This window comes from Pelophylax lessonae, assembly GCF_965119305.1.
Source record: "Pelophylax lessonae genome assembly, chromosome: 5".
In the NCBI taxonomy this organism is placed as follows: domain Eukaryota; kingdom Metazoa; phylum Chordata; class Amphibia; order Anura; family Ranidae; genus Pelophylax; species Pelophylax lessonae.
This window is the reverse complement of record NC_138772.1, coordinates 161,292,572-161,320,547: the sequence shown is the minus strand read 5'-3', so window position 1 is coordinate 161,320,547 and position 27,976 is coordinate 161,292,572. Positions and strand designations below refer to the sequence as shown.

General features: G+C 41.7%; 1 protein-coding gene across 2 annotated transcripts in view; it reads left to right on the top strand.

The window, feature by feature from the left end:
- Positions 1 to 27,976, top strand: part of GADL1 (glutamate decarboxylase like 1) — a 426,922-nt gene that overhangs the window by 136,692 nt on the left and 262,254 nt on the right. For both annotated transcript variants that reach the window (XM_082257434.1, XM_082257433.1), the window contains exon 3: positions 14,858 to 14,984. In XM_082257434.1, coding sequence (XP_082113560.1) covers positions 14,858 to 14,984 — 127 coding nt within the window. The remainder of the gene's footprint in view (positions 1 to 14,857; positions 14,985 to 27,976) is intronic.

Sequence of the window (27,976 nt, the reverse complement as noted above, 5' to 3'; positions counted from 1 at the left end):
CCCACAAGGATTGTCTTCACTGCACCCCACAAGGATTGTCTTCACTGCACCCCACAAAGATTGTGTTCACTGTACCCCACAAAGATTGTGTTCACTGCACTCCAAAAGGATTGTCTTCACTGCACCCCACAAAGATTGTGTTCACTGCACCCCACAAAGATTGTGTTCACTGTACCCCCCAAAGATTTTGTTCACTGCACCCCACAAGGATTGTCTTCACTGCACCCCACAAGGATTGTCTTCACTGCACCCCACAAAGATTGTGTTCACTGTACCCCACAAAGATTTTGTTCACTGCACCCCACAAAGATTGTGTTCACTGTACCCCACAAAGATTTTGTTCACTGCACTCCAAAAGGATTGTCTTCACTGCACCCCACAAAGATTGTGTTCACTGTACCCCACAAAGGTTTTGTTCACTGCACCCCACAAAGATTGTGTTCACTGTACCCCACAAAGGTTTTGTTCACTGCACTCCACAAAGATTGTGTTCACTGTACCCCACAAAGATTGTGTTCACTGTACCCCACAAAGGTTTTGTTCACTGCACCCCACAAAGATTGTGTTCACTGTACCCCACAAAGGTTGTGTTCACTGCACCCCACAAAGATTGTGTTCACTGTACCCCACAAATATTTTGTTCACTGCACTCCAAAAGGATTGTCTTCACTGCACCCCACAAAGATTGTGTTCACTGTACCCCACAAAGGTTTTGTTCACTGCACCCCACAAAGATTGTGTTCACTGTACCCCACAAAGATTGTGTTCACTGCACTCCAAAAGGATTGTCTTCACTGCACCCCACAAAGATTGTGTTCACTGTACCCCACAAAGATTGTGTTCACTGTACCCCACAAAGGTTTTGTTCACTGCACCCCACAAAGATTGTGTTCACTGTACCCCACAAAGGTTGTGTTCACTGCACCCCACAAAGGTTTTGTTCACTGCACCCCACAAAGATTGTGTTCACTGCACCCCACAAAGATTGTGTTCACTGTACCCCACAAAGGTTTTGTTCACTGCACCCCACAAAGATTGTGTTCACTGTACCCCACAAAGATTGTGTTCACTGCACTCCAAAAGGATTGTCTTCACTGCACCCCACAAAGATTGTGTTCACTGTACCCCACAAAGGTTTTGTTCACTGCACCCCACAAAGATTGTGTTCACTTGACCCCCCAAAGATTTTGTTCACTGCACCCCACAAGGATTGTCTTCACTGCACCCCACAAGGATTGTCTTCACTGCACCCCACAAAGATTGTGTTCACTGTACCCCACAAAGATTGTGTTCACTGCACTCCAAAAGGATTGTCTTCACTGCACCCCACAAAGATTGTGTTCACTGCACCCCACAAAGATTGTGTTCACTGCACCCCACAAAGATTGTGTTCACTGTACCCCCCAAAGATTTTGTTCACTGCACCCCACAAGGATTGTCTTCACTGCACCCCACAAGGATTGTCTTCACTGCACCCCACAAAGATTGTGTTCACTGTACCCCACAAAGATTTTGTTCACTGCACCCCACAAAGATTGTGTTCACTGTACCCCACAAAGATTTTGTTCACTGCACTCCAAAAGGATTGTCTTCACTGCACCCCACAAAGATTGTGTTCACTGTACCCCACAAAGGTTTTGTTCACTGCACCCCACAAAGATTGTGTTCACTGTACCCCACAAAGGTTGTGTTCACTGCACCCCACAAAGGTTTTGTTCACTGCACCCCACAAAGATTGTGTTCACTGCACCCCACAAAGATTGTGTTCACTGTACCCCACAAAGGTTTTGTTCACTGCACCCCACAAAGATTGTGTTCACTGTACCCCACAAAGATTGTGTTCACTGCGCTCCAAAAGGATTGTCTTCACTGCACCCCACAAAGATTGTGTTCACTGTACCCCACAAAGGTTTTGTTCACTGCACCCCACAAAGATTGTGTTCACTGTACCCCACAAAGATTTTGTTCACTGCACTCCAAAAGGATTGTCTTCACTGTACCCCACAAAGATTGTGTTCACTGTACCCCACAAAGGTTTTGTACACTGCACCCCACAAAGATTGTGTTCACTGTACCCCACAAAGGTTTTGTTCACTGCACCCCACAAAGATTGTGTTCACTGTACCCCACAAAGATTGTGTTCACTGTACCCCACAAAGGTTTTGTTCACTGCACCCCACAAAGATTGTGTTCACTGTGCCCCACAAAGGTTGTGTTCACTGCACCCCACAAAGGTTTTGTTCACTGCACCCCACAAAGATTGTGTTCACTGCACCCCACAAAGATTGTGTTCACTGTACCCCACAAAGGTTTTGTTCACTGCACCCCACAAAGATTGTGTTCACTGTACCCCACAAAGATTGTGTTCACTGCACTCCAAAAGGATTGTCTTCACTGCACCCCACAAAGATTGTGTTCACTGTACCCCACAAAGGTTTTGTTCACTGCACCCCACAAAGATTGTGTTCACTTGACCCCCCAAAGATTTTGTTCACTGCACCCCACAAGGATTGTCTTCACTGCACCCCACAAGGATTGTCTTCACTGCACCCCACAAAGATTGTGTTCACTGTACCCCACAAAGATTGTGTTCACTGCACTCCAAAAGGATTGTCTTCACTGCACCCCACAAAGATTGTGTTCACTGCACCCCACAAAGATTGTGTTCACTGTACCCCCCAAAGATTTTGTTCACTGCACCCCACAAGGATTGTCTTCACTGCACCCCACAAGGATTGTCTTCACTGCACCCCACAAAGATTGTGTTCACTGTACCCCACAAAGATTTTGTTCACTGCACCCCACAAAGATTGTGTTCACTGTACCCCACAAAGATTTTGTTCACTGCACTCCAAAAGGATTGTCTTCACTGCACCCCACAAAGATTGTGTTCACTGTACCCCACAAAGGTTTTGTTCACTGCACCCCACAAAGATTGTGTTCACTGTACCCCACAAAGGTTTTGTTCACTGCACTCCACAAAGATTGTGTTCACTGTACCCCACAAAGATTGTGTTCACTGTACCCCACAAAGGTTTTGTTCACTGCACCCCACAAAGATTGTGTTCACTGTACCCCACAAAGGTTGTGTTCACTGCACCCCACAAAGATTGTGTTCACTGTACCCCACAAAGATTTTGTTCACTGCACTCCAAAAGGATTGTCTTCACTGCACCCCACAAAGATTGTGTTCACTGTACCCCACAAAGGTTTTGTTCACTGCACCCCACAAAGATTGTGTTCACTGTACCCCACAAAGATTGTGTTCACTGCACTCCAAAAGGATTGTCTTCACTGCACCCCACAAAGATTGTGTTCACTGTACCCCACAAAGGTTTTGTTCACTGCACCCCACAAAGATTGTGTTCACTGTACCCCACAAAGATTTTGTTCACTGCACTCCAAAAGGATTGTCTTCACTGCACCCCACAAAGATTGTGTTCACTGTACCCCACAAAGGTTTTGTTCACTGCACCCCACAAAGATTGTGTTCACTGTACCCCACAAAGGTTTTGTTCACTGCACCCCACAAAGACTGTGTTCACTGTACCCCACAAAGATTGTGTTCACTGTACCCCACAAAGGTTTTGTTCACTGCACCCCACAAAGATTGTGTTCACTGTACCCCACAAAGGTTGTGTTCACTGCACCCCACAAAGGTTTTGTTCACTGCACCCCACAAAGATTGTGTTCACTGCACCCCACAAAGATTGTGTTCACTGTACCCCACAAAGGTTTTGTTCACTGCACCCCACAAAGATTGTGTTCACTGTACCCCACAAAGATTGTGTTCACTGCACTCCAAAAGGATTGTCTTCACTGCACCCCACAAAGATTGTGTTCACTGTACCCCACAAAGGTTTTGTTCACTGCACCCCACAAAGATTGTGTTCACTTGACCCCCCAAAGATTTTGTTCACTGCACCCCACAAGGATTGTCTTCACTGCACCCCACAAGGATTGTCTTCACTGCACCCCACAAAGATTGTGTTCACTGTACCCCACAAAGATTGTGTTCACTGCACTCCAAAAGGATTGTCTTCACTGCACCCCACAAAGATTGTGTTCACTGCACCCCACAAAGATTGTGTTCACTGCACCCCACAAAGATTGTGTTCACTGTACCCCCCAAAGATTTTGTTCACTGCACCCCACAAGGATTGTCTTCACTGCACCCCACAAGGATTGTCTTCACTGCACCCCACAAAGATTGTGTTCACTGTACCCCACAAAGATTTTGTTCACTGCACCCCACAAAGATTGTGTTCACTGTACCCCACAAAGATTTTGTTCACTGCACTCCAAAAGGATTGTCTTCACTGCACCCCACAAAGATTGTGTTCACTGTACCCCACAAAGGTTTTGTTCACTGCACCCCACAAAGATTGTGTTCACTGTACCCCACAAAGGTTTTGTTCACTGCACCCCACAAAGATTGTGTTCACTGTACCCCACAAAGATTGTGTTCACTGTACCCCACAAAGGTTTTGTTCACTGCACCCCACAAAGATTGTGTTCACTGTACCCCACAAAGGTTGTGTTCACTGCACCCCACAAAGGTTTTGTTCACTGCACCCCACAAAGATTGTGTTCACTTCACCCCACAAAGATTGTGTTCACTGTACCCCACAAAGGTTTTGTTCACTGCACCCCACAAAGATTGTGTTCACTGTACCCCTCAAAGATTGTGTTCACTGCACTCCAAAAGGATTGTCTTCACTGCACCCCACAAAGATTGTGTTCACTGTACCCCACAAAGGTTTTGTTCACTGCACCCCACAAAGATTGTGTTCACTGTACCCCACAAAGATTGTGTTCACTGCACTCCAAAAGGATTGTCTTCACTGCACCCCACAAAGATTGTGTTCACTGTACCCCACAAAGGTTTTGTTCACTGCACCCCACAAAGATTGTGTTCACTGTACCCCACAAAGGTTTTGTTCACTGCACCCCACAAAGATTGTGTTCACTGTACCCCCCAAAGATTTTGTTCACTGCACCCCACAAGGATTGTCTTCACTGCACCCGACAAGGATTGTCTTCACTGCACCCCACAAAGATTGTGTTCACTGTACCCCACAAAGATTTTGTTCACTGCACCCCACAAAGATTGTGTTCACTGTACCCCACAAAGATTTTGTTCACTGCACTCCAAAAGGATTGTCTTCACTGCACCCCACAAAGATTGTGTTCACTGTACCCCACAAAGGTTTTGTTCACTGCACCCCACAAAGATTGTGTTCACTGTACCCCACAAAGGTTTTGTTCACTGCACCCCACAAAGAATGTGTTCACTGTACCCCCCAAAGATTTTGTTCACTGCACCCCACAAGGATTGTCTTCACTGCACCCCACAAGGATTGTCTTCACTGCACCCCACAAATATTGTGTTCACTGCACCCCACAAAGGTTTTGTTCACTGCACCCCACAAAGATTGTGTTCACTGTACCCCCCCCAAAGATTTTGTTCACTGCACCCCACAAGGATTGTCTTCTCTGCACCCCACAAAGATTGTGTTCACTGTACCCCCACAAAGGTTTTGTTCACTGCACCCCACAAAGATTTTGTTCACTGCACTCCAAAAGGATTGTGTTCACTGCACCCCAAAAAGATTGTGTTCACTGCAGCCCACACACAGAAAAATGGATGTGGATCACTGACACCTGCCTATCTCCTATCCCACACCACACAGCAATATCGATTGTAGTTTGTAGAACACACTTTCCCTAAAATTCAGCAGACTCTGTCCCTAACAGGATTGAGAAGAGATCGTAGATCAGGAGAACTAAGTGCAGACCCCACCCCACACAGCAATATCGATTGTAGTTTGTAGAACACACTGACCCTATAATTCAGCAGACTCTATCCCTAAAATGCCTACAACTCGCCCTGCCTAAACACTCCGACCTGTCCCTCAATTCTATCCGGACACAAATGTTTTTTTTCCTGCCTATCTTTCCCTAATCAGCAGCCAGCACGTTGATGTGTGCTCTGTCCCTGATCTAAGCAGCATAATGATGCCGCTGCGGCTGCCTGGAACTTATAAAGACTTGGTCACATGCTTCAGACGGCCAATCACAGCTACTGAGACATTTGCAGGCATGGCTGGGATGGCTTAAGGCACACCAGTTAAACGATTGTTGATTGGCTGTTGAAAGCCCGCCATGAAAAGAGCGCCAAAGCATGCAAAACCCGGAAATAAAACGACTGAACACGGATTTTTACCCGAATATTCAGTAAAGTGTCCGTGTTCGTGTTCGGGTAACAAAAATCCAATTATTCGGTACGAACACGAATAATACAGTCCGTGTTCGCTCAACACTAATTGTGATCCAAAAACGTAAAGTGTCACAGATATATGTAAATAATTCAAATAAATTGGAATTAAAGTGACACATACATATATAATAAGGGGATGTGACTGTTATAAAGTATATTAATATAGATAAAAAAGTGCAAATGTTTTTTGCAGAACACAGAGGCTTTGGGGGTGGCGATGGTGATGCTTATAGGTGCGTGATCTGACCATGTAATAGGGTCTATGGTTGAAGAGGGAACATTTTGTAGTAGCCATTTATCAACTAGAAAATAATAAATTCAGAAATATGAATTATGGGGTCCTGAAAAGATGGTGAAGTCTTTCTCCCTCGTATGGTGGCATCTCCAGACATCATGGAGATCTTGGGATCGGATGAAATTTAGCATGAGGGAAGGGTGCCTGAGGGAAGGATTTAAGGGTATCTAGTGATTGATCTGGTGCTATACTGAAGTCCCCACATATAATCAAGGAGCCTTGTCTGTGTTTATTGATTTTTTTCATCACTTTGTTTAGAAAGTAAATTTGTTGCGAGTTTGGGACGTAGATGCAAGCTAAAGTATATTTGGATCCTGCAATGGTACAGAACAGTATTAACCACTTGACAACCGCCCACCGCAGATTTTCTGCGGCAGGCAGCCGCTCCTAGCCAAACCGACATAGTACTACGTCGCTTGCTCAGGAGACTCTAGGGGGCAAGCGTGCGCCGCTGGGGGCGTGCTCCCACCCTGGCTCGTCAGCCGGGGAGCCAGTGCATGTGACAGGCTGCTCCGATGGCCGCCGGCCACTCGCGATCTCCCCCCGCTGACAGAGAAGGACGGATGGCTGATGTAAACACAACCATCCGTCATTCTCCCTGAAGTGATCACAGAGGCTATGTGATCCTGCTATATAGGATCACATGTCTTTGTGATGATCTCACAAGCCCAACCCCCCCACAGTTAGAATCACTCCCCTAGGCTTACATTTAACCCCTTGATCACTAATAGTATTAACCCTTTCCCTGCCAATGGCATTATTATAGTAACAGTGTTTATTTTTAGCACTGATTACTGTAGTAATGTCACTGGTACCCCCAAAAGTGTCAAAATGTCAGTAAGGGGTCCGATCTGTCCGCCGCAATGTCGCAGTCCCACAAAAAAATCGCAGATCGCCGCCATTACTAGTAAAATAATAAATAAAATAAAAATGACATAAATCCTTCCCGTAGTTAGTAGACGCAATAACTTTTGCGCAAACCAGTCAAAATATGCTTATTTTTTTAACAAAAATATGTAGCAGAAAACAAATCAGCCTAAAATGTTAAAAAATTTAGATTTTTAAATTTTTTTTTTTGGGGAATGTTATATAGCAGAATGTAAAAAATATTGTTTTTTTTTTTCAAAATTGTCGCTTTTTTTGTTTATAGCGCAAAAAATAAAAATCGCACAGGTGATCAAATACCAACAAAAGAAAGCTCTATTTGTGGGAAAAAAAGGGAGTCAATTTTATTTGGGTACAGCGTTGCACGACCGCGCAATTGTCTGTTAAAGTAACCCAATGCCAAATCGCTAAATATGGCCTGGTCATTAAGCAGCAAAATCTTCCGGTCCTTAAGTGGTTAAGTACCTTCCATTGGGGTCAGAGAGTTTCTCATGGAGGAAAAGGTTTGTTTTTTTGTTAATGGCCACTAGTACTCCTCTTTTCTTTTTATCTTGGTTGGATGCTAGGAAAACATGTGGGAAGTTTTTATGGTGACATGAGGGGGCGGCAGTTTCCAAGAAATGGGTTTCTTGAATGCAGAGTACATCGCAATCCGATTGTTGTGCAGTCAGCCATAGTGATGCCCTCTTCGTGTGATAGTTTTGTCCTTTCACATTTAGCGATAGGATTTTAACTGCCATTTGAGGTGTGGTGTATTTGGATAGGCAAAGTACTCACAGTCAAGCTGAGGCAGTTGCTCCATCAGTGGAGATCAATGTGTAGTAGAGCGTTGGTTGGTTGTTGGACTTACCAGTAGGAGGCTCTTCGAGGTAATCACATTAGTGGTGTTCCAGGATCTTATGCATGGGGGGGGGGGGGTGAAGCCAAAAAGATGTTAACAGAGGTCAAAAACAAAACAGTCATAATAGTGCAGCCTTATAATGAACCAAATGGGCTGCTGTATCCAGAGTGGGTGGAAACAGTTCAAGTAAAACTAGCATGACAGCTGAGGGGCCACAGAGAGAGACAATAGGTATTTGGTAGTAGTAGCACCTTCTGTAACTAGGTGTAACGGGGTTTTGAGGGCACCCCTAGTGTCTTTGAGGTCCCTGAACCTAGTTAACTCACTATGCCTGACAGGCGGATCCTGAGCCTCCGCTATCTGGGAGCTGGGGTACATGTCTGCGGCAGTGCCTCCACCCAGCGGGGCATCCAAGGTAGGGATGTGGGGTCCCACTGGGAACATACTTAGTGCAATGAGACTGACACAGTCTAACTGAAACTAACTTTATATAGTAAGTAGCAAATGAACCAACATACATAGGAAAATACAATAGAGTAACCCAGATAACAATGCAATGTGGATTTTCCTCATCCACCCACTAGCACACCTGCGTCCCACCCCCTTATCTTTGCCCTAGTGGCCGTTGGTGCACATAGGAGAGTTGGGGCCCTTATAAGTCCTGCTCCGCAGGGTCACTGAAGCAGCCTGAGATGTGAAATGTCCACTCTGGACCTCAGAGTCTTTACTGTGAGTGAGGAGACAGGTGCCCTGGGGTGATACAGGGAGAGGCTTGGCCTACCCTCACAACACAATTAACCAGGTCAGTCCGCTGCAGTCTCCTCTCACTGGATTCACCAGACGTCTGGACTCAGTGCGTGTCTTTGAAAGCAGGTCCCTCTCTCAGCTGGTGTGGTCTTGGGTGAAGCAAGTTCTCTCAGCAGGGTTCTATCTCTGTGCTACAGTCTTTCACAGCTAGTCGCATGTCCTTTCTCTGGCTGAGCATGTGGTAACTTCTAGAAGTCTTCCATGACCTCCTTCCTCAGAGCTGTGCAGGAAGTCCTCCCAGGACATTAATAGGTGATAAAACCTGAGCAGAAGGATAAGAAGTCATCCAGAGCTGGTCTCTATATCCCTCAGTCTTCTCATCTCCTCACACACCACTTCCTGGTCACACTGTGATGATGCCACAATCATGTGACTGAAAAGGCCAAGTCCTGTGATCAATGCTCAATGTTTTATTAACAGCATACTGAGTCCATCTGCCATCTACTGGGCATTTCAGATAATACAGCCTGTGTAACTCTACAGGGTTACATGCTCCCCCTTGAAAATACTTGCCTTCCACTGGCAAGTCCTAGCCAGGGGGCTTAACAAAAAGTCAACAGAAAAAGGTTTAGCATACATACAGTACAGTGAGCACAGTAACATCCTAGCTGTAGAGTTACATAGGTGTCAGCGATTATTGGTTTGTAGCCTAGATTGTGTGTTGAACAAGGGTGGAGTGATTTTGTAGGGCAGTTGCGAGCTCCAGAGCCTTTCTCCAGTGATGTGATGTGGAATGATGCTCCATTTCGTTCCACCATTAGTTTGGTGGGGTATTTCCACTTGTACATTATGTTGTTGTTACGGAGTGTTTTGATAACTGTATTTAGCTGCCTGCCTAGATCCAGGGTGTATCTGGAGAGGTCAGCGCATATCTGTATATTGGCATAGGGATCAGGGAGTTTCCCTAAGGAGCGTGACTTCTGCAGTAATTGCTCTTTAGTAGAGAAGGAATGCACCCTCATGAGCACATCTCTTGGGACTTCAGTGGGTAGAAAAGAGGGTTTAGGTATACAGTGTATATTATATGGACTGAATTGTGGTATTATTTTGAACACCAAACATTTTTTTATCTCTAATGATTGATGTTTACTTGGCGCAGCAATATTATTATTTTCATACAGTGTATACGATCTATGGCGAGATCCAAAGGAGTTTTTTCAGGCACGAGTGAGCGAAAAAGCTTTTTGGCATATTGCGTGAGGTCTTGGGGTGGCACATTTTCAGGTACTCCCTTTAGTTTTAAATTGTTTCACCTTGATCGATCTTCTAGATCATTAATTATTGCATGCATCCAGTGTCTTTCTTCTTTGCTTTCCTCATTTGCGTCAATTATATAATTAACTGTCATGGCAATGTCAGTGATTGTGTGTTCTTCCTGGTTACCTCTGTCACCCATCATGGATATATCTTTTGAGAATCTATAGGAAATGTTGGTGAAATCAGCATACAGGGAGCGGTGCAATGTGAGAAGCATCTCTTTAAGCTGAGTGTAATACAGGTTGATTGGAGGTGGGAAAGCTGGCTATGGGGGATTGAAGCTCTGTGTGTTCTATGGCTGTGGACAGCTCAGGACCTACCCCTGTATCTACAGCTGTTGTGTCCAGTCTCATCCTGGCTTTGGCTGGGCTGGAGCAGGGGAGACTGTGGAGAGGAGAAGAGCTTCTGAGAGAGGATCCCCCAGTACCTCCATCAGCGCAGGTCGCATCATCTGGGAGCTCAGAGTAGTGGTTGTTGCGTGGGACCTCCTCCACTAATAGGCCTATGGAAGTAGGCCGTCCGTTTTTTTTTGTTTTCTGCCATTTCCTCAACATTCTCGGGAGGTAGCAGGTGTTGTCAGGAGTCTGTGCGGGCCTTGGGGTGTTCTTGGGTGGTGCTCTGGGTACCTATTAGACGCTGGAAGCTGTAATCTACTTCACGTGCTAGCCACACCCCTAATGACATGTGTTTTAATGTGTTTTATTTATTGTTCATAGTGGTTGCTCAAGTCATGATTTTTAGGAATCTAGTAAGGAATAATAGTTTATTATTAGTTTATTATTAAATGCAATTGTGCGCTGAGTAGAAGCGATCCTTTTATTGGAGATACTTTTTATATAAAAACATGTCCTTAAATTTACCCCACAAAATATAGGTTCACAGACAGCAATAATGTAACTATGCTGTTTTAAACCCAAGAGGAGAAGACTATCATTAGCATATATGCCTATAATGTTGTTATTTTAATTTGATTATTCTGATTGAATTCTGATTCCATTTTGAGAATGCAGAATTCTGCATTCTCTTCATCTATGTAAAAAACCTTCAGGATGCAGTCCCCCTCAGCCCCCCCCCCCAATACTTACCTGAGCCTGATCTTGATTCAACACTGTACATGAGAGCAGAGGCTCTCTCGGCTCTCCCTTCTCATTGGCTCAGACACAGCAGCCAGTAAGGAGGGAGCAGGGGGCGGGACTGACCTGTGCTCTTTGTGTCAATAGACACACAGAGCTAGCTCGGGAGCGAGCCTGTACAAGTGCCCCCAGAGCAAGCAGCTTGCTTTGGGGGAACTGAGGGGAGAGAAAGGAGCCAGGAGCACTGGTGGGGGACCCCAGAAGAGGAGGATTGGGGCTACTCTGTGCAAAACATTGAACAGAGCTGGGAAGTATAACATGTTTGTTTTTAATTAGAGCATTTACCATCACTTTTACTCTAAAATGCTTTCTAATGTAAAAGAGATGTATCTTTCCAAACATAACTTATGAAATATAGTTCATTACCTGGAGTCTGTCCTGGAGCCCCCTTTCTCTGAAGCAACATTTTAAATGTCATCTATTACCTTAAACATGGTTAGCATGTAATTTACACGGCACCAGGGCCTGGGCAGATTTTCAAGCTCCAGTACTCTCAGTGATGCTTGGTCCTCAGGCATGGCAGAAGATGCAAAGAACATAGTAGTCATCCTGGGTACATGTGCAGTTTTAGAGACATGAACAGGTATCATTTTTTTTAGAGTCCCCTGTCTTGTTACGCAGGTTTGATTGGTCATAGTGAATGAAATTTACTATACTAAATATATGTTTGCAATATGGACTTTATCAAATAGCGTTTAACTGCCCACAATAATAATCTGAAGGCCATGCATCCATCCTGACTAAGACTGCTCAAATATATGTTGGGTCCTCTGAAATACAGCTGCAGTAAAGTTTTATGAGGTGTGCTTACTCTACCTAATACATTTAACTACACACAACTAGTTTAATACATCATGCATCAGCACATTATAGCTGCATGATAATAGAAATATTTGCAACACAAGGATGTAGACATAGATGAGTCACTCACACTAACCTTAAAATATACCTAAAACCAAGACTTAAAATATATTACAGGTTTCCAATCCCTACATGTTGTTGCTGAATTTCTTTCTTTCTTTTTTTTTGGTTTGTTTTGCCCTTTTTTCACCTTGATTTTGCCAATTGATCCTAGGGCGACAGCCCTCACTCACTGTACTGTATCACAGCATTGTCACACATGGCCTCTCTCCTGATTTAGACTACATACCCCCCCCCCCCCCCCGGTTGTATTAAAAAAAATAGAGGGAACGAGATCTGTAGTGCAAAAGCAAGAATTGGAAAGGCCGATAACATTGTTTGCAACTTCAGTTCAGTGCACAGGTAAGTACAAGGATGCTGGCATTTTATCTGAAGATAGGTATTTTTCTGAACTGAAAGAAACTGTACTTAGTCTGAATAAATAAAAGTAATGCAGTCACCACATCTAAGTTGTGGTGAATTGCTATTACCTTTTGTTTTGGTTTTAGATATACTTTAACTCTTAAGCTGTCCATACATGGATTAAAATGCTAAATTTTGAACCATATATGGGCAGGGTGGTTGTACATAAGTTAATCTACCGATCGACTTCTCCACAACTACCCTGTTAGAAAATTTACACTCAATCAGCTATGGATGGCAGCCCACTGTCACAGTGTAAAGGCACAGCAGGGGGATTCCCCCATCCACCTTCAATGTATGTGTGGGGGAATCAAGTAATTTTTTTTTCATTAAAACTGCTGATTAAATAAAAAAAAAAAAAAAATACTATCTATGGGCTGCCTAATATCCTAATGCTGCAGGGGAGGTGGAGTAGGAGATGGGTTGAATTTGGATGGTGCATGTAAAAGTGCTTACATACGTTTGTCTCAGGGTTACTGTATGCAGAATGGCTGATCTCATAATATAATGCCATCCACAGCTACATTATAACATGCTTGAACAGGAATAATGGTCACAAATGACCACTAAATTCTTCACAATGCTTTTGCATTTACAGCTTTGGAATCCCACAAGCAGCTTTTTATCAGTAAAAGACTTGTTTTTTTTTTTTTTTTAATTGGATGTAAGTTGTGTTTTGTAGACAATTGGGCAAATGAAGAAGATTTTTTTTGCGTGATGTTCATAAAGTTACAATGGCTGCAATTACCTAAAACTTTAATGAAGTTGGTCATTTATATTCTGAACTGCATCATATGTGTGGCCATTTTATTTTTTAGCATATAGATAACCAATACCGTTCTGTCATCAAGCAATTATTTTCTTCACAAATTGTGATTTTTCTTTGCTCCTAAGCTTCCTCCAGGCAAGTTTTTACAGTTTACTAGTTTGTTTAATGGCTTTGTGCAACATTGCAGAAAGATGGATAATTCACATAGGCTTTAGAAATGTCTAATGCTTTATGAGTTACATTAACTATTTCCTCAGCTTCAAAGTAGGAGATACAAAGGCTTGCTAATTAAGGCATTGTAAAAAGCAATGATTTTGTGCAATATGTAAACAGATTTCATCTTTCAATGCTTCGGTGAGGACAGAACAATTGAAGATAAATGCTGATTAGTTGCAGTAGGTTACTACAATTGAACAATGGTTTTTACCATATCAAATAAATCCATTTTTTTTTGTATTTTATATATTCTTTTCATAATTACATATTTAGGTTTCACGTGAATGTTAACCCAAGCAATACCCTTTAATGCCGGTTCACACTACCGCGGCACGACTTCGGGGGCGACCTGTGAAGTCGCGTGCACCACGACTTCGGGGAGACTTGCACAGACTTCATATAATGAATGTCAATGCAAGTCGCTCTGATGTCGTCCTGAAGTAGTACAGGAACTATTTTCTAAGTCGGAGCGACTTGAGTCGCTCCTATTAGAACGTTTCCCATAGCACTGCAGTCGCCTGACAAGTCGCAGTGGTGTGAATGGGCACTTATAGTAATGTTAAGAGGGCAGCGTTTCAACAATCATTTTCAATATTTTTAAAACTGTAGCTTATATCAAAATAAACCTAGTGGTTCTGCCATGAAGATCCTTGTTTGGGCTCTTCCTGTTAGGAGCTGACAACGCATTGTCCCTTTTTCCAAATTGGGTTCATGTGGGGTTTTGCTGTTATGCGCTTTTTCAATGGAGACTACACTTGGTCATGCTACCATATATTACACAGGAATGAGCCACTGCTGTCACCCTCAGAGAACTTACCCTGAGAAATAATATGCAGCAAGTGTTGGAGCATATGCATGTAAGCAGGAAGTGGATGCAAAAGAACTTCAGGAGATCATTAGCTGATATGCAACAAAAAACTAGCGAGCTAAATGCCATCCTGTTATTGTTTATATCTACATTAAATACTTTTTTATTTGCATAAGGCATATTAGTATCTTTGATATCTGTACACATATTTATCATAACTTCCATAACAATGTGTTTTTTTAGGTTTGTGAATGGAAAGACCCTGAACAACTTAAAAAGCTGCTGGATGTAAACATCAGAGATATTGGAGAGCCTCATCAGGAACTTCTGAAACTGTGTCAAAACACTATTAAATACAGTGTCAAAACAAGTAAGAACTTATTTTTTTTTTAAACTATTAGTAAAATTAGAAATTATACTTTAATGCAGGGGACTGTAGGGATGGTGTTCTTAGGGTCATACCTAGCATTTTTCTTCCTCCAAACACGGCGAATCCAGGTAATGCCAAAGAGCTCAATTTTGGTCTTCTTTCACCACATCACTTTCTCCCAAACCTTCTCTGAATTGTTTAGATGTTTATTGGCATGACTGTACATGTGCCCTCTTGAGGAGGGGGACTGGCTGTGTTTGGAGGAAGAAAAATTCTGACTATGACCCTAAGAACACCATCCCTACAGTCAAGTACGGAGGTGAAAGCATTATGCTTTGGGGCTGTTTCTCTGCTAAAAGTACAGACCGACTTTGCTGCATTGAGGGGCCAATGGATGGGGGCCATATATTGTAAAATCTTGGATGAGGACCTTCCTCAGAACACTGAATATGGTTCATGAATGGATCTTTCAACATGACAATGACCCAAAACATACCGCCAAGACAACAAAGAAGTGGCTCAAGAAGAAACACATAAGGTCATGGAGTGGCCTAGCCAGTCTCCAGACTTAATCCTATAGAAAATGTATGGAAGGAGCTGAGTCTTTGAGCTGCCAAACGACAGCCAAGAAACCTTAAGGATTTAGAGATCTGTAAAAAAAAATGGACCAAAATCCCTCCTGAGATGCAAACCTGGTCACTAACTACAAGAAACGTCGTACCTCTGTGCTTGCCAACAAGGGTTTCTCCACCAAGTATTAAGTCATGCTTTGCTTGGGGATCAAATACTTATTTTACTCACTGAACTGCAACTCAGTTTATAATATTTGTATCATTTGTTTTTCTCTGGATTTTTGGTTGATATTCTGTCTCTATTATTTGAAATACACCTATGGTAAAAGTTAAAGACGCTTCATATATAATTTCAATATACGCTATATATATATATATATATATATATATATATATATATATATATATATCATATTTCATATTCTTATTTGAAGATTTTTATCACCCAAATCCTACCATTGGATAGTCTGGGTGGGTAACTCAACATTAATTTCAATGTTATAAAGCTGAAATCCACAATCAAATCTTTATCAATACTGTGAGATTGCATTGATCCACATGTTCCATCCAACATAGAGAAGGAGAAATATTTTTCTGTAAGTTTGTTTATTCTTTTTATTTTAATTATGTTTTCTTTTATGTACAGTATCTTACTTTGTAACTTCTAATCTTTGTAACTTTTTGCAACCCTCTATATACCCTGCCCGGCTAGGAATGTTAAAGTGTGATATTATCTAAAGAATGCACATATTGCAAAGACTGACAGCCAGTGTTTGCACTAGCCTTATAAGTGATACTACTTTGTCTAGATAAATTGTAACTGCTAGTGGGAAGAGCGTGTGTGGCCTGTGAAAGCCTGTAAGCTAGTCTGATGGAAAGTAGAGTCTACCGACTAGGTTTTCTAAAACAGGGTTTGTGGCAGCTTGGGTATTATAGTGTGCATGTTGTTTAAGGTTATCTCCTGATTGGGGAGTTTTGGGTTCTTGTGGTACTTATCCTGGTCATGTTCTGAGGACAAATGACTGACAGCAATACCTTATACATCACCTACCCTCATATCTGTTTTTAATTTACCCCCTTCCTTGACAGCTGAGTACTATGAGGTAAAGGCAGCCTGTACTAAAGTTTCTCTAGTTCCCTGGCAGTCTGTGCCTTCAGTACTTTTCTAAGTGTTTCTCCCAGCATAGGTCCCTTTTAATCCATATTTTCAGTGCACTTGTTCCTCTGGCAGGGTTTTCACTTCACAAAATCATTTGTGTTAATCAGGTTATAAATGGATATGGATACAAATCGAAGCTAATCACGTGCTGACATAAATTCTTAGGTCAATCATACCTGGTTCAAATCTCAGCTGGTTCAGCAGGAACTCGGCCGAGATTTGAGCTGTTAATGGGCAGGCTGATTGCACCAAGTTGATCAAGATCAACTTGAGTACAACTAGCCTGCTGAATTCTCTTGTGATTATTGCAAGTGGCTGCTATAGCCTCTAACAGTAATCACTGTCTTCTCCCGGCAGAGACAGCTTCCTTCGCCCCCCCACCAGGAAAAGACAATAGCCCGGCAGGAGGGAATTACAGCATCAACACTTTCTTTCCTGCAACCCGTGGTTGGAAATTCACTCTGTGTATGGCAGACCTTAGAAACAAAGATTCCTTAAAGATGCTCCACCGCCTGCAAACTTTGATAGCAATAAAAACTAGGAGTAGAACCAAAGAATATCCCACTCACCCAGCGCTCTAAAACACAGAAGAAAACTGTCCTGCTGGAATGAAACTCCAACAGGCCAAATTAATGAGCTGCCACTATAAATAAACAACAATATCAAAAAGGTGTATTCAGAGAAAGGTAGTCCTACTGCCAGGCAATATACAGATAGAACCCCTCAAGAATCCACTAGCGGCGCTGGTATATCATAAAATTATACTAATAATAAAATGTTGCTAATAAAAATACATAATAACACGTGAGTGCAATAAAACCTAAAAGAATAAAGTCCTCGGTGCAAACATAAAGGATCAATGCTGAAAATTATTCATGTACACAGTCCAAATAGAAAATAAAGTCCAAGTATTTCCAAGGTAGGTAGGATCATCCACAATTGTGCATACCTCATGCAGAAAGCCTCCAGCTTTAAATAAAGCCTATTTGATTCAATGAAGATGATCTTTTCCTCAAACCACAGGTACCCTGGAACGGACTGACTCCTCAGAAATTTGGATGGAAGGCACTCAGCATACCAAGGTGTGCATGAGAATCATATAGGCTTTATTTAAAGCTGCCTCTGGTAAGTGTATTACCATTAGGGATGATCGAACTTTTGAAAAGTTCGGGTCGACCAGAACACCCGAACTTCCCGAAGGTTCGGGTCGGGATTCCAGAACCCCATTGAAATCAATGGGACCCGAACTTCGGTAATCAAAAAACACAATTTTGAAGCCCTAAAACCCAATAAATGCCCCTAAAAAGTGCCTAGGGTTCTGGGTCATGCCCCAGGGACTATTAATCACACAAAAAAGTTCTTAAAAATTGTCGTTTTTGATAGACAATTTTGGGCAAAAACGCCCAGGTGTGTTGTTGCAGGCGTTTATTGGGCATTTTTTGGGCGTCTTTGGAGGCAGGCATAACATATGAACTTCTGTATAGGGGTATATATACACACACACATATATGTATATATACATATACACACATACAGGTGTGATAGGAGCCACAGAAAAATGGTTTTACTGGAACTAATATGTCTACTCTGTGGAATACAAAAAGCTACTGACATAAAGCCTTCCTTACTGGAGATCATGAGGGGGATTCCTTGGGGCCCACAGAGACGGCGGTATGACGAGTTTCCCCTTCTTCCCCCCATTCCCACCCTCCCTTTTTTTTTTCTTTCCTTTTTTTTTGTTTCTACCGTACTACTTTCTCTCTTTTTTATGACCTTCAGGTCATCTCTTTCCATCTTTCTGACAATTTGATGTCTACCGCACAAACTGGCACATGGGGTGCTACTTGCTTATACACTTTCTGCCTCTCCACACATATTAATTTTTGTTGTGTAGTCTTTCTCGATGTCATTGTATCATTTCAGACTCACTGGTAATGTGGTTTCTGTACTTTATGTGTGTTATCCTAAAATAAAGTATTGACAAAAGAAAAGGAAACCTTCCCTATGTAACTGGCCTTGGATTCTACAGAACAAAATCAGTTACATTTCAGTTAAATTCTTAGTCTTTTCACTTACAACAGGATGGTAACTCTTGCTGATTATTTCTGCTCTTTCAGTATTTGGACTCCCACAGACCGAAAAGAGAAACAGCTAAAACATTCCCTGTATCATACTGAAATGTTCCTGTGTCACACTTTCTGCTATTTATTGCTTTATTTTGTGCATAAAAGCTCCAGCATAGAAGATGTATCTTGAAAATGACAACAACAGTGCAGGGACTGCGTGGAGCACAAATAGTTTTTATACAGTGTGTCTAGTGTATTTTTAATACTTATCTTTGAATACAGTAGCCCTTCTTACATGTGCCAACAATTGTTTTTCATTTGAACTCTCTGGGATTTTGGGGTTTAATGGATGTCACACAACACTGCTAAAATCCTATACATGAATATATTTTGCACATATGTTTATTAAACTGATGACATAAAAGTGCTTTTTTTTTTTACAAATGCATTTTTTTAGACTGCAGCTTTACTTTGTGCTTCCTTTGAAAGTTAGTCATAATATATATTTTTTTAAATCAGTCCCACTGTGTTTTCACATTTTGCGAAGAAACATGTTTTATTGCTAGCAGTGTTCCCTTTCGAGAGACCTGTCCTATCTTGTTTTTGTTTCTCCCTCAACTTTTGCTGATAGATATTGCATGTAATTGGTAGAATATATTTTTGCACCTTCATTTCTGATGCATTTCTTTTGAAACTTTAGAAACAAAAGTACAATGTTGCAAAGTGGATAACATACTTTCCTTTAGTATATCAACCTCAATTCATTTTGTCTGTAAAATTAAGACTGGTCTATTGAACTCTCAGAAAAGTAGATTAGATGTGAATAGTCTGGAACGCATAGAGCGCTACCTTCTAGCTGCAAATGTAAGCATAATTTATTAATAGGCAATTTTTTTTATTTTTTCAACTAAAAATAAAACACATCTATTTGCATTTTCACATATAGTAGTTCTGACTATAGTAAAAACAATATTCATGTAACCTCTAAACATTAGCTTTAAGCACTTACAATATTTGCTATTAGTTTCTATGCCAGCTGTACACATTCTTATCTTACTTTCTTTAACCACTCCACCACCTGTTTGCTTTGTTTTAGCTTTCAAGGAGGGAGTTTCCATTTACACAATACCCAACACATTAGAAAATGCCCGTCCCTCGGCTTAAACGGCTTAAAAATTTTCTTTTTAACACTGCCCATGAAGCAATGACAGGCTTTATTAACTTTACTAATGAGATGGGGCTATGTTCTTACAGAAGAAAATTAATCTGTCGCATGGAAACCGTGCAAAATAAATTGAAGAATGTTTTGAGTGTTAATATTTGACTTTTGTTTAGCTGATAATTATCAAGTTTACTTCTTCCTTGTGTATCATTGACTATTGGTCAATGTCATAGCACACTGCAGGAATTCTGTTCAAAAAATATAACAGTATAATTTCACTTGGGCAACAAAGAAAGCTGAGCACCAGGCAAGCAATTGAATGCACAGCTGAAATACATTTAATGTTTTACTCTCTAATGGATTTTTAAAGTCTGTTCAGCTGGTCATGTGACTCTGACATAGCTGCCAAATCAGTAACCTCACTTTACTGCTCTCAAGTTGTATGGCTTAGCCAATTACCCACCCCAGCTTTGTAAAAGGAGCAACAGCACATTGATATTCTCCTGTTTTCTGAGTGTAAAAGCATATTCACCATGTTGACTGCACCATACAAAGCTGTAGCATCCTAATTGGTTGACCATCCCGCTCTCAGTTTAAGTGCAAACGTTTAAGAGATTGCTGGAAGATAACATAATACTGGTTCAAGTACTTATACCTCTAATTTAATTACATTTTATAATTATTTAAATGTACATTTAACCTAAAGTGGAGCTCCAGCCACCCCCACCAAGAAATTCAAAGTCAGCAGCTACAAATACTGTTCTCGGGTGCTGTCATCACCATTTCTTGTAAGGGAAACTGCCTGAGCTTTGTGAATGGCCCGGCGTGGAGGATGGAGGAGGGGGGGGGGCTGAACTTCTGGGTGACCTTGCCGCAGCGAAGTCACCAGGATGTGGGAGCAGGTGCCTGTAAAAAAAAGGTATCCCCTTCCCCTCCCCCCGAAAGGTGCCAAATGTGGCAGCAGGGGGGGGGGGGGAGCAAACAAGGTTAGATCCCCATACCCCTTTTATGGCCAATTACTTGCATATAAACCTTCAAAATTGGCACTTTTGATTTTTCCTGTTCGGCTCCCATAGACTTCAACAGGGTTTGCTGTTTGGGTTAGAACATTTCTGCTATGAACTGAACAGGAGGGTGTTCGGCCAATCCCCAGCAGAAACACAGAATCTCTGTCTTCCCTACTAACAAAACGGTAATCTGCCTTGTTTACATTGGCAGACCGCAGTTCTGCTGCTGTTGGGAACGATTGCCAGGTCCGGCAGAAATGGGGTCCACCGGACCCACTGATTGGCTCCCCCTGTGTCAAGTCATAGCCGAGGGGGTTGCAGGCAACACGTGTGCACCGCAGACCCAAGAGGGCAGAATAACTTACTTGATTCTGCCCAGAGGAGCATGTATGTGGGGCGGTTGGCAATAGGTGAGAACGTGGGGCGGTCGGCAAAAGATTGAAAAGCTGGCAGGCTGCCAATTCACTGCCAACAGGGGTAACCAAGTGATCAAATGGGGGAAAATAAGTATTCTCAGAACTAAGGCTAAGGCCCCTTTCACTTAAACGGACCGATCGGGTCCACCTGTGCGTTTTTCAGGTGGGCCTAATTGGACCACCTATTGTTCTCTATGGGGCGGCAGATGCCAGCAGACATGTATCCGCTGACACCTGACGAGCATCCGATCCAATAAAATCTAAAAACCTAAAAATCTAAAAAACTAAAAACAGATGTATGGCGATATGTTCACCATCCGTCTGGTGGAACGGATCAGATAAAAATTGGATGGAAACAAACTTTCAGTCCTATTCCTTCCTCCCCCCTTATAGAGGAGAGTGGACTGTGTCCGTGTCTGATCTGCATAGTGGAATAGACACGGACCTGTCATCTGCCTGCTCAGCAAGCATCAGCGGAGAGATGTACGCTTGTACAGATGCGCTTCCTATGAAAGGGGCCAAATTCAGGGTACCTGCAGCTAGGAAGGTAAGGGAGGGGTTGGTTAAAAACACTGTTACTACTTATAAATATGTAATTTTTTTTGTTCAGAGCCTATCTACAGTTTTACTTTAACTCTAACTCTTAACTCACTGAAACCAAATTCTTAACCAAATTCCCTTAAGGTAACCAGCCCCTATTGTAGAATATTTACATTATCACTTTTTGGAAGCATTCATGCTCATGCTCAAAAGTGCCCAGATACCAACACTGAGAGCTAATGATCCAAAGTTTGTTTTATAATTTTTTGTTTATCTTGCTACTTTAATTATATACCGTATTTTCCGGCGTATAAGACGACTGGGCGTATAGGACGACCCCCCTATTACATGATCTACCAGTAATACTTATACTTAGGTTACTTCGGAGATATTATACTCGGCGTATAAGACGACCCCCCATTTTTGGGGGATTTTTTTGAGGTTCAAAAGTAGTCTTATACGCCAGAAAATACAGTATGTTTCTCTCTTACTTACCATTAACTACTGAAGAAAATATATTGATAAAAAAGGCATTGTCATTTCATTACAGATGCTCAGCGAAGAAGAGCACTAAATCAAGTCTATTGTGATAACCCAAAACTCCATGCTTTTTTAAGATTGCTTGTTAAATTAAAAGCTGATGGCATGATGAAATGTTTTTGCATAATCACAGTTCAAGGTCAAGACTTAATGATGATAATGTTGTTTCTGAAGCTTGTTTTGACTCATACTGTTAAAACGCAAAGGAGTCTTTATCTTAAATGATATTATTGGCCCTGAAAAATAATGCTAGTTTACTGCTCTATGAATTATTCATATATTGATAATGCCAGCATCCCTTGCATTATATTATGCGCAGAAAACTCTGCTGCCATTTACTCCATGATTTTGTTTTGATTTAATATCTTAATTAATTCTCAAGACAAAACAGTCTCAGTAACAGCCTCTAAGGAAATAAGCAACTAAGTGCAACATTCATTGTGTACTACACATACTGTACAACACTAATTGTACACTAAAAAATGGATAGCAGAAATTCTACAGAATATAGTTTGCACTGTATTTATGCACATATAGTATACATTTTTATATATGTATGTTTTGGACAATCACACCCCAATACTCTTTTCTCTTTGGTGCTGTGATTTTCTCCACCAAAGTCACTTGAGAACAATATTATGAATGATTTCAAACAATTGATACCTGAAATAGCTAATCACAAAAGCAACTAGGAAAACAGGAGCTTTTTGAATTGCACCATTACTGTATATTGTAATGTGGTAAGTAATAAGTAAAATAACAATCTTCTAGTAAATTGCATAAACATATTGCTATCAAATTCTATTTTAAATTGCATGAACACATTGTTCTAAATATAAAAACATGGACAAACTTGATAGTTATCGTCAATGAACAAAGGAAGCAACAATATATTTCATGCAAGTGAATAGAACTCATTACATAGTTATTAGTTTTTGACAGTCATGTACCGATTATTTTTTGGTGTGATAATTTTGCTCTGGCACTTTTTAGAAAAAAATGAAGTGGCTTGGATGGAACGGAGGACAACTGCTTCTTTTGTCTGTATTTCCCATCTGGTGTTAATAGAGATCATAAAGCTTAAGGATGAAGCAAACTGAAAATAAATTATCACATGCTTGTATGGGTTCATGTTTTTACACAAAATAATTCAAAAAAGTAAAGCTATATTAGGTGGACCTTTCAAAAAATCTATACAAGTGCATCTTTAGAGCTGCATGCATGTAAGAGGTGTGCCTAAAAAGTTCAGTGAATGGTCCGATATCTCAGGTTAGCGCCGAGCAGCGCTAGGATAAAAGGTATGGAAACTTACACTGGGCACTTAGCATCAAGGAAGAAAGCTGAGTGCCTGAAAGTAACCAGGTGGGGTTATAACCACTTTAACTCAGCTCTTCAAAATACTGAATTCCTAGCAGTATGCCAAAGAGAAAGAGGACATCTTAAATGTGTACGCAGATCTCTCAAAATATACAGATAAGGATAATATGAAAAAAGGGCAAACTTTGTTCAAACACACAAAGTATTTATTTATTTTATTTTATTTTATTTTATTGACTGTTTTGTTACCTATTGGACAAAGTACATGTAGTACCTTGTTACTAGGTGCTTCTCAATCTTAGCTATGGGGTACGAACTTCACCCCCTCCCCTCCCACTATGGACATTCCGACAACAGCTAGAAGGAAGATGGCTGCAGGTTGTCGCAGCTCTGAGAACTTTCCCCAGACCAGCAGTAGCAGCAAAAGAAATGCAGAGACTGACATGTCCTCCTTCCCTCTGCATTCCCCTTGCCACTTTTTGCCTCAAGAAAAAGCTCAAAGCCAAGACAAACTGCCATTATGAAGCAGCCTTCTTCTTCTTAGCTGCTGTCAGATCAGATGCAATAAGAAGGGAGGGGATGCAGGTTGGACATGTACTACATGTACTAAGTCCCATAGGGGATAAAAGAGTAGAAAAATATAAAGCTATATCTTTTCCAAGCTGATTACTACTGGAACACACTTGCGTGATTTTCTGCAGACTCAGATTATGACTTTCATTAAGTTTTTGTCAGGATATTTTAGCAGGAGCATAGATGCACAAAGTGAAAGCCATGATAATACTTACAGCCTTTTAGCAAGTATGTTAGGTCCCCCAAACCAGTTTAAATCCAACTTTTCATGTTTAACTGAAGCTTACTTTAAACCGGATTGGTACTTATGTATTTGTGCAACATTAAAGTGGCTGTAAACCCTTAAATATACCCAGTTAAGTGACTAACCTCAGGTGATACACAAAGATGAAACAAATCCTCCTACATAAGTTGTACCTATTTATCTTTTCTCACCTCTAGCAGCAGGGGGCAGGGATCTGATAAAAAAAAAACATACAGAGCTAAGGCTTTGAGTCACCTGCTGTGTGCTGGAGGGGAGCAGGCTCTCACCTGGGAAGATGTTGATTTGGGAAAAATTGTCAGAAGTGACTATCTGTAACTCTCACAAGATATCAGAAAGAGAAGAGAGGAGCGACACTCAGTGTTTTGGATTTAGGCTAGGAAACACTATAGTGAAATGTGCTTTTTTCATGTGTAAGGTTTACAGCCACTTCAAGGCTGCATCAGCAGAATTTGTGTGTCAGTGGCTGCAAGGTCTGCTTTCATAAGAAGCTGAAATATTGAATATATTCTCTCCGAAGGCAGTTTTCCGCTCAGTTTTCAAAGGCAAAAAAACGCAACCTTTGTTTTTATTTTTCTTGAACTAATCGTGCTAGTGAATTGGTACATAAATCCTTAGACTGCATGTCATTTACAATTTGACTAATAAAGGACTCTGGCTGCTTTGTGGACAGTCTGAGTGATGTAGATGAAAGTTAATTTAAGAAGCATAGCTTTTTACATGACAAGGTTAATTGGAAACAGCCTGTGTTTATATCTCAATACTTTCAATCATCTGAATCTTAAGCAGCTATTTTAAAATACTCAAGAACATAATGGGTATTTATGTACACTTTGCCAAATCTCAGTATGACATTTAATTTGGCATACCTTTTACTAATCACAATTGTTAGTCAAACAGTAAACTGACCAATACATGATTTCATTTAGGAGCACAACCAAAACATAAGTATTCAAAGGGAATCCTACAAAATGCAGGTGCGGACCTGTTGCTGAAAAAAAAAAAATATACATATATACATATATATATATATATATATATATATATATATATATATATATATATATATACGCACACACACACACAAACATTTGCCTTTCTTTTCTACTTTAAAAACCACTCGACCTCCGGAAGATTTACTCCCCTTTTTTTGAGATATGGCAGTGCGTTATTTTAAATCACAATTGCGCAGTTATGCAACACTTTACCAAAATGAAAATAATGTTGTTTTTTTCCCCACAAATAGAGCTTTCTTTTGGTTGTATTTTGAGCAAAAACAGACCAACAATTTTGAAAAAAAAGAAAATAAAATAAAAAAAAAAAATATATATATATATATATATATTACTTTCTGCTATAAAATATATCCAATAAAGCATTTTTAAGAATGTGCCTGTTACACATATTTAAAAAATCTAATTTCCTCATAAATTTAAGCCAATATGTATTCTGCTACATATATTCTAGTAAAAAAAAAAAAAAAAAAAAAAAACCTCCCAATAAGCGTATATTGATTAAATTGCACAAAAGTTATAGCATCTACAAACTTTGGGATATATACTGGAATTTTTTTTTACTAGTAAATGGCAGTGATTACAGACTTGTAGTGGTATTTTCTCTATTGCTGTGGACAATCGGACACTAACTGACACTTTTGACACTTTGTGGGAACCAGTGACACTATTACAGTGATCAGTGCTAAAAATGACACTGGTCGGGAAGAGGTTAAGCATCTAGGGCTATTAAAGGGTTAAATGTGTGCCTAACCAGTGTTTATGTGTACAATGTGTGCTGTTTTTACTAAGGGATGTGATGGATTTTGTTCCCTGTTTTGCAGAGAAAGAAAATAAATCATATCCCCATGAATAGGACAGAGCTCTGCCTTGTTTAAATAGGCAGAGTTCCATCCTGTGTCTCTCCTCGCTGATCAGCAGGTGCCGGCGGACATCCATTGACCAGAACCCACTGATCAACATCTGCTGTGACTAATCAGGTGGAAGTGCAGGGTCACGTAAATATACTTGATTCTGCACAGAACTGGCACCTTGTAGCTGTAAATCTGCTATGGGGTATATATATACAAATTTTCATTATGTTTTATATTGAGGACTAAATATTTTTATTTCTTTTAGTAATATTAAAAATGCTAAAATAATATCGGAATTAGTAAACACTCTCCATATCTTCCATCTGCAGGAGAAATCAACAAGTGCAAAGCTTTTACCAGGCTTTATAATTAGAAAGCTCAGCATATTCTCCAAAGAGAAGAAAAAAGTTGCATTAAATGTTTATTTGTAGGGGGCGTGTCCAGGACATGGCGGAGTCAGGACGTGTGCTGAGTGAGCTCCGCCCATCTCCCTCCGTTTTCGTCACCTATATACCGCTGTACCGCACCCGGCATGAACACCGGACACTGGAGAAGATCGCGGAAGCCCCTGAGATCCTCCCCAAGGTCAGACATTCATCCCTTCTTTCACGGGACCCGTTCAGCCTCGGCCCGCGCCCACAACCCCGGCCCGCGTGCTGAGCCTGCCTCCACAGCCGGGATGACGAGTCCACCCGCGTCCTCGGCCACGTCCATGCGCTCGGAGCCCTGGTCCCTGCCTGAAGCTCATCACCCTTTGCCATCTACACCCGGCCCTCTCCAGCTACCGCCTGCTGCTATGATGGATGCTGACCTCCGGGCTCTGATTCAGGCCCTACCTACCAAGAGGGATATGGAGGCCCTGGTACTCAGGGTTGAAGAAGTGGATAACCGAGACTTCCAGGTGGTTCGATCAGAGATCCAGCTTCTCTCTGATCGGGTCACGGCGGATGAGACTTCCTTCTCTGCATTAGAAGCCTGGGTCTCCCAGCTGGACCAGGCCCACAAGACACAGGCTGACATGTCACCTCCCTGCAGCTCCGCGTGGAGGAAATAGAGGACCGCAGCAGGCGGAATAACCTCAGAGTGTGGGGGGTTGCTAGAGGCCATGGGTCAGGAGTCCTTACAGCCTACCTTGCTATCCATCTGCCACCGTTTGGTCCCGACAATCCAGCCAGAGGACTTCGAATTTGACAGGGTGCATCGTGCCCTGGGTCCGCGCTCCGCTGACACAGATAGGCCTCGTGATGTCATCTGCCGCTTCCACTGGTATGCCCATAAAGAACTGATCATGCGGCTGGCATGGGAGGCAGGGGACATTGATTTTGATGGGGCCCGAGTTAGGATTCTCCCAGACTTGTCCCGCGCTACCCTGCAGAGGAGAGCTTTGATGCGCCCACTCTTGGAGAAGATTAGACAAGCAGACTGCACATATCGCTGGGGTTTTCCTATATCCCTTATGGTCCGCAAGGGCACAACCTCCTTTGCACTACATCACCCAGGTGATCTGCCAG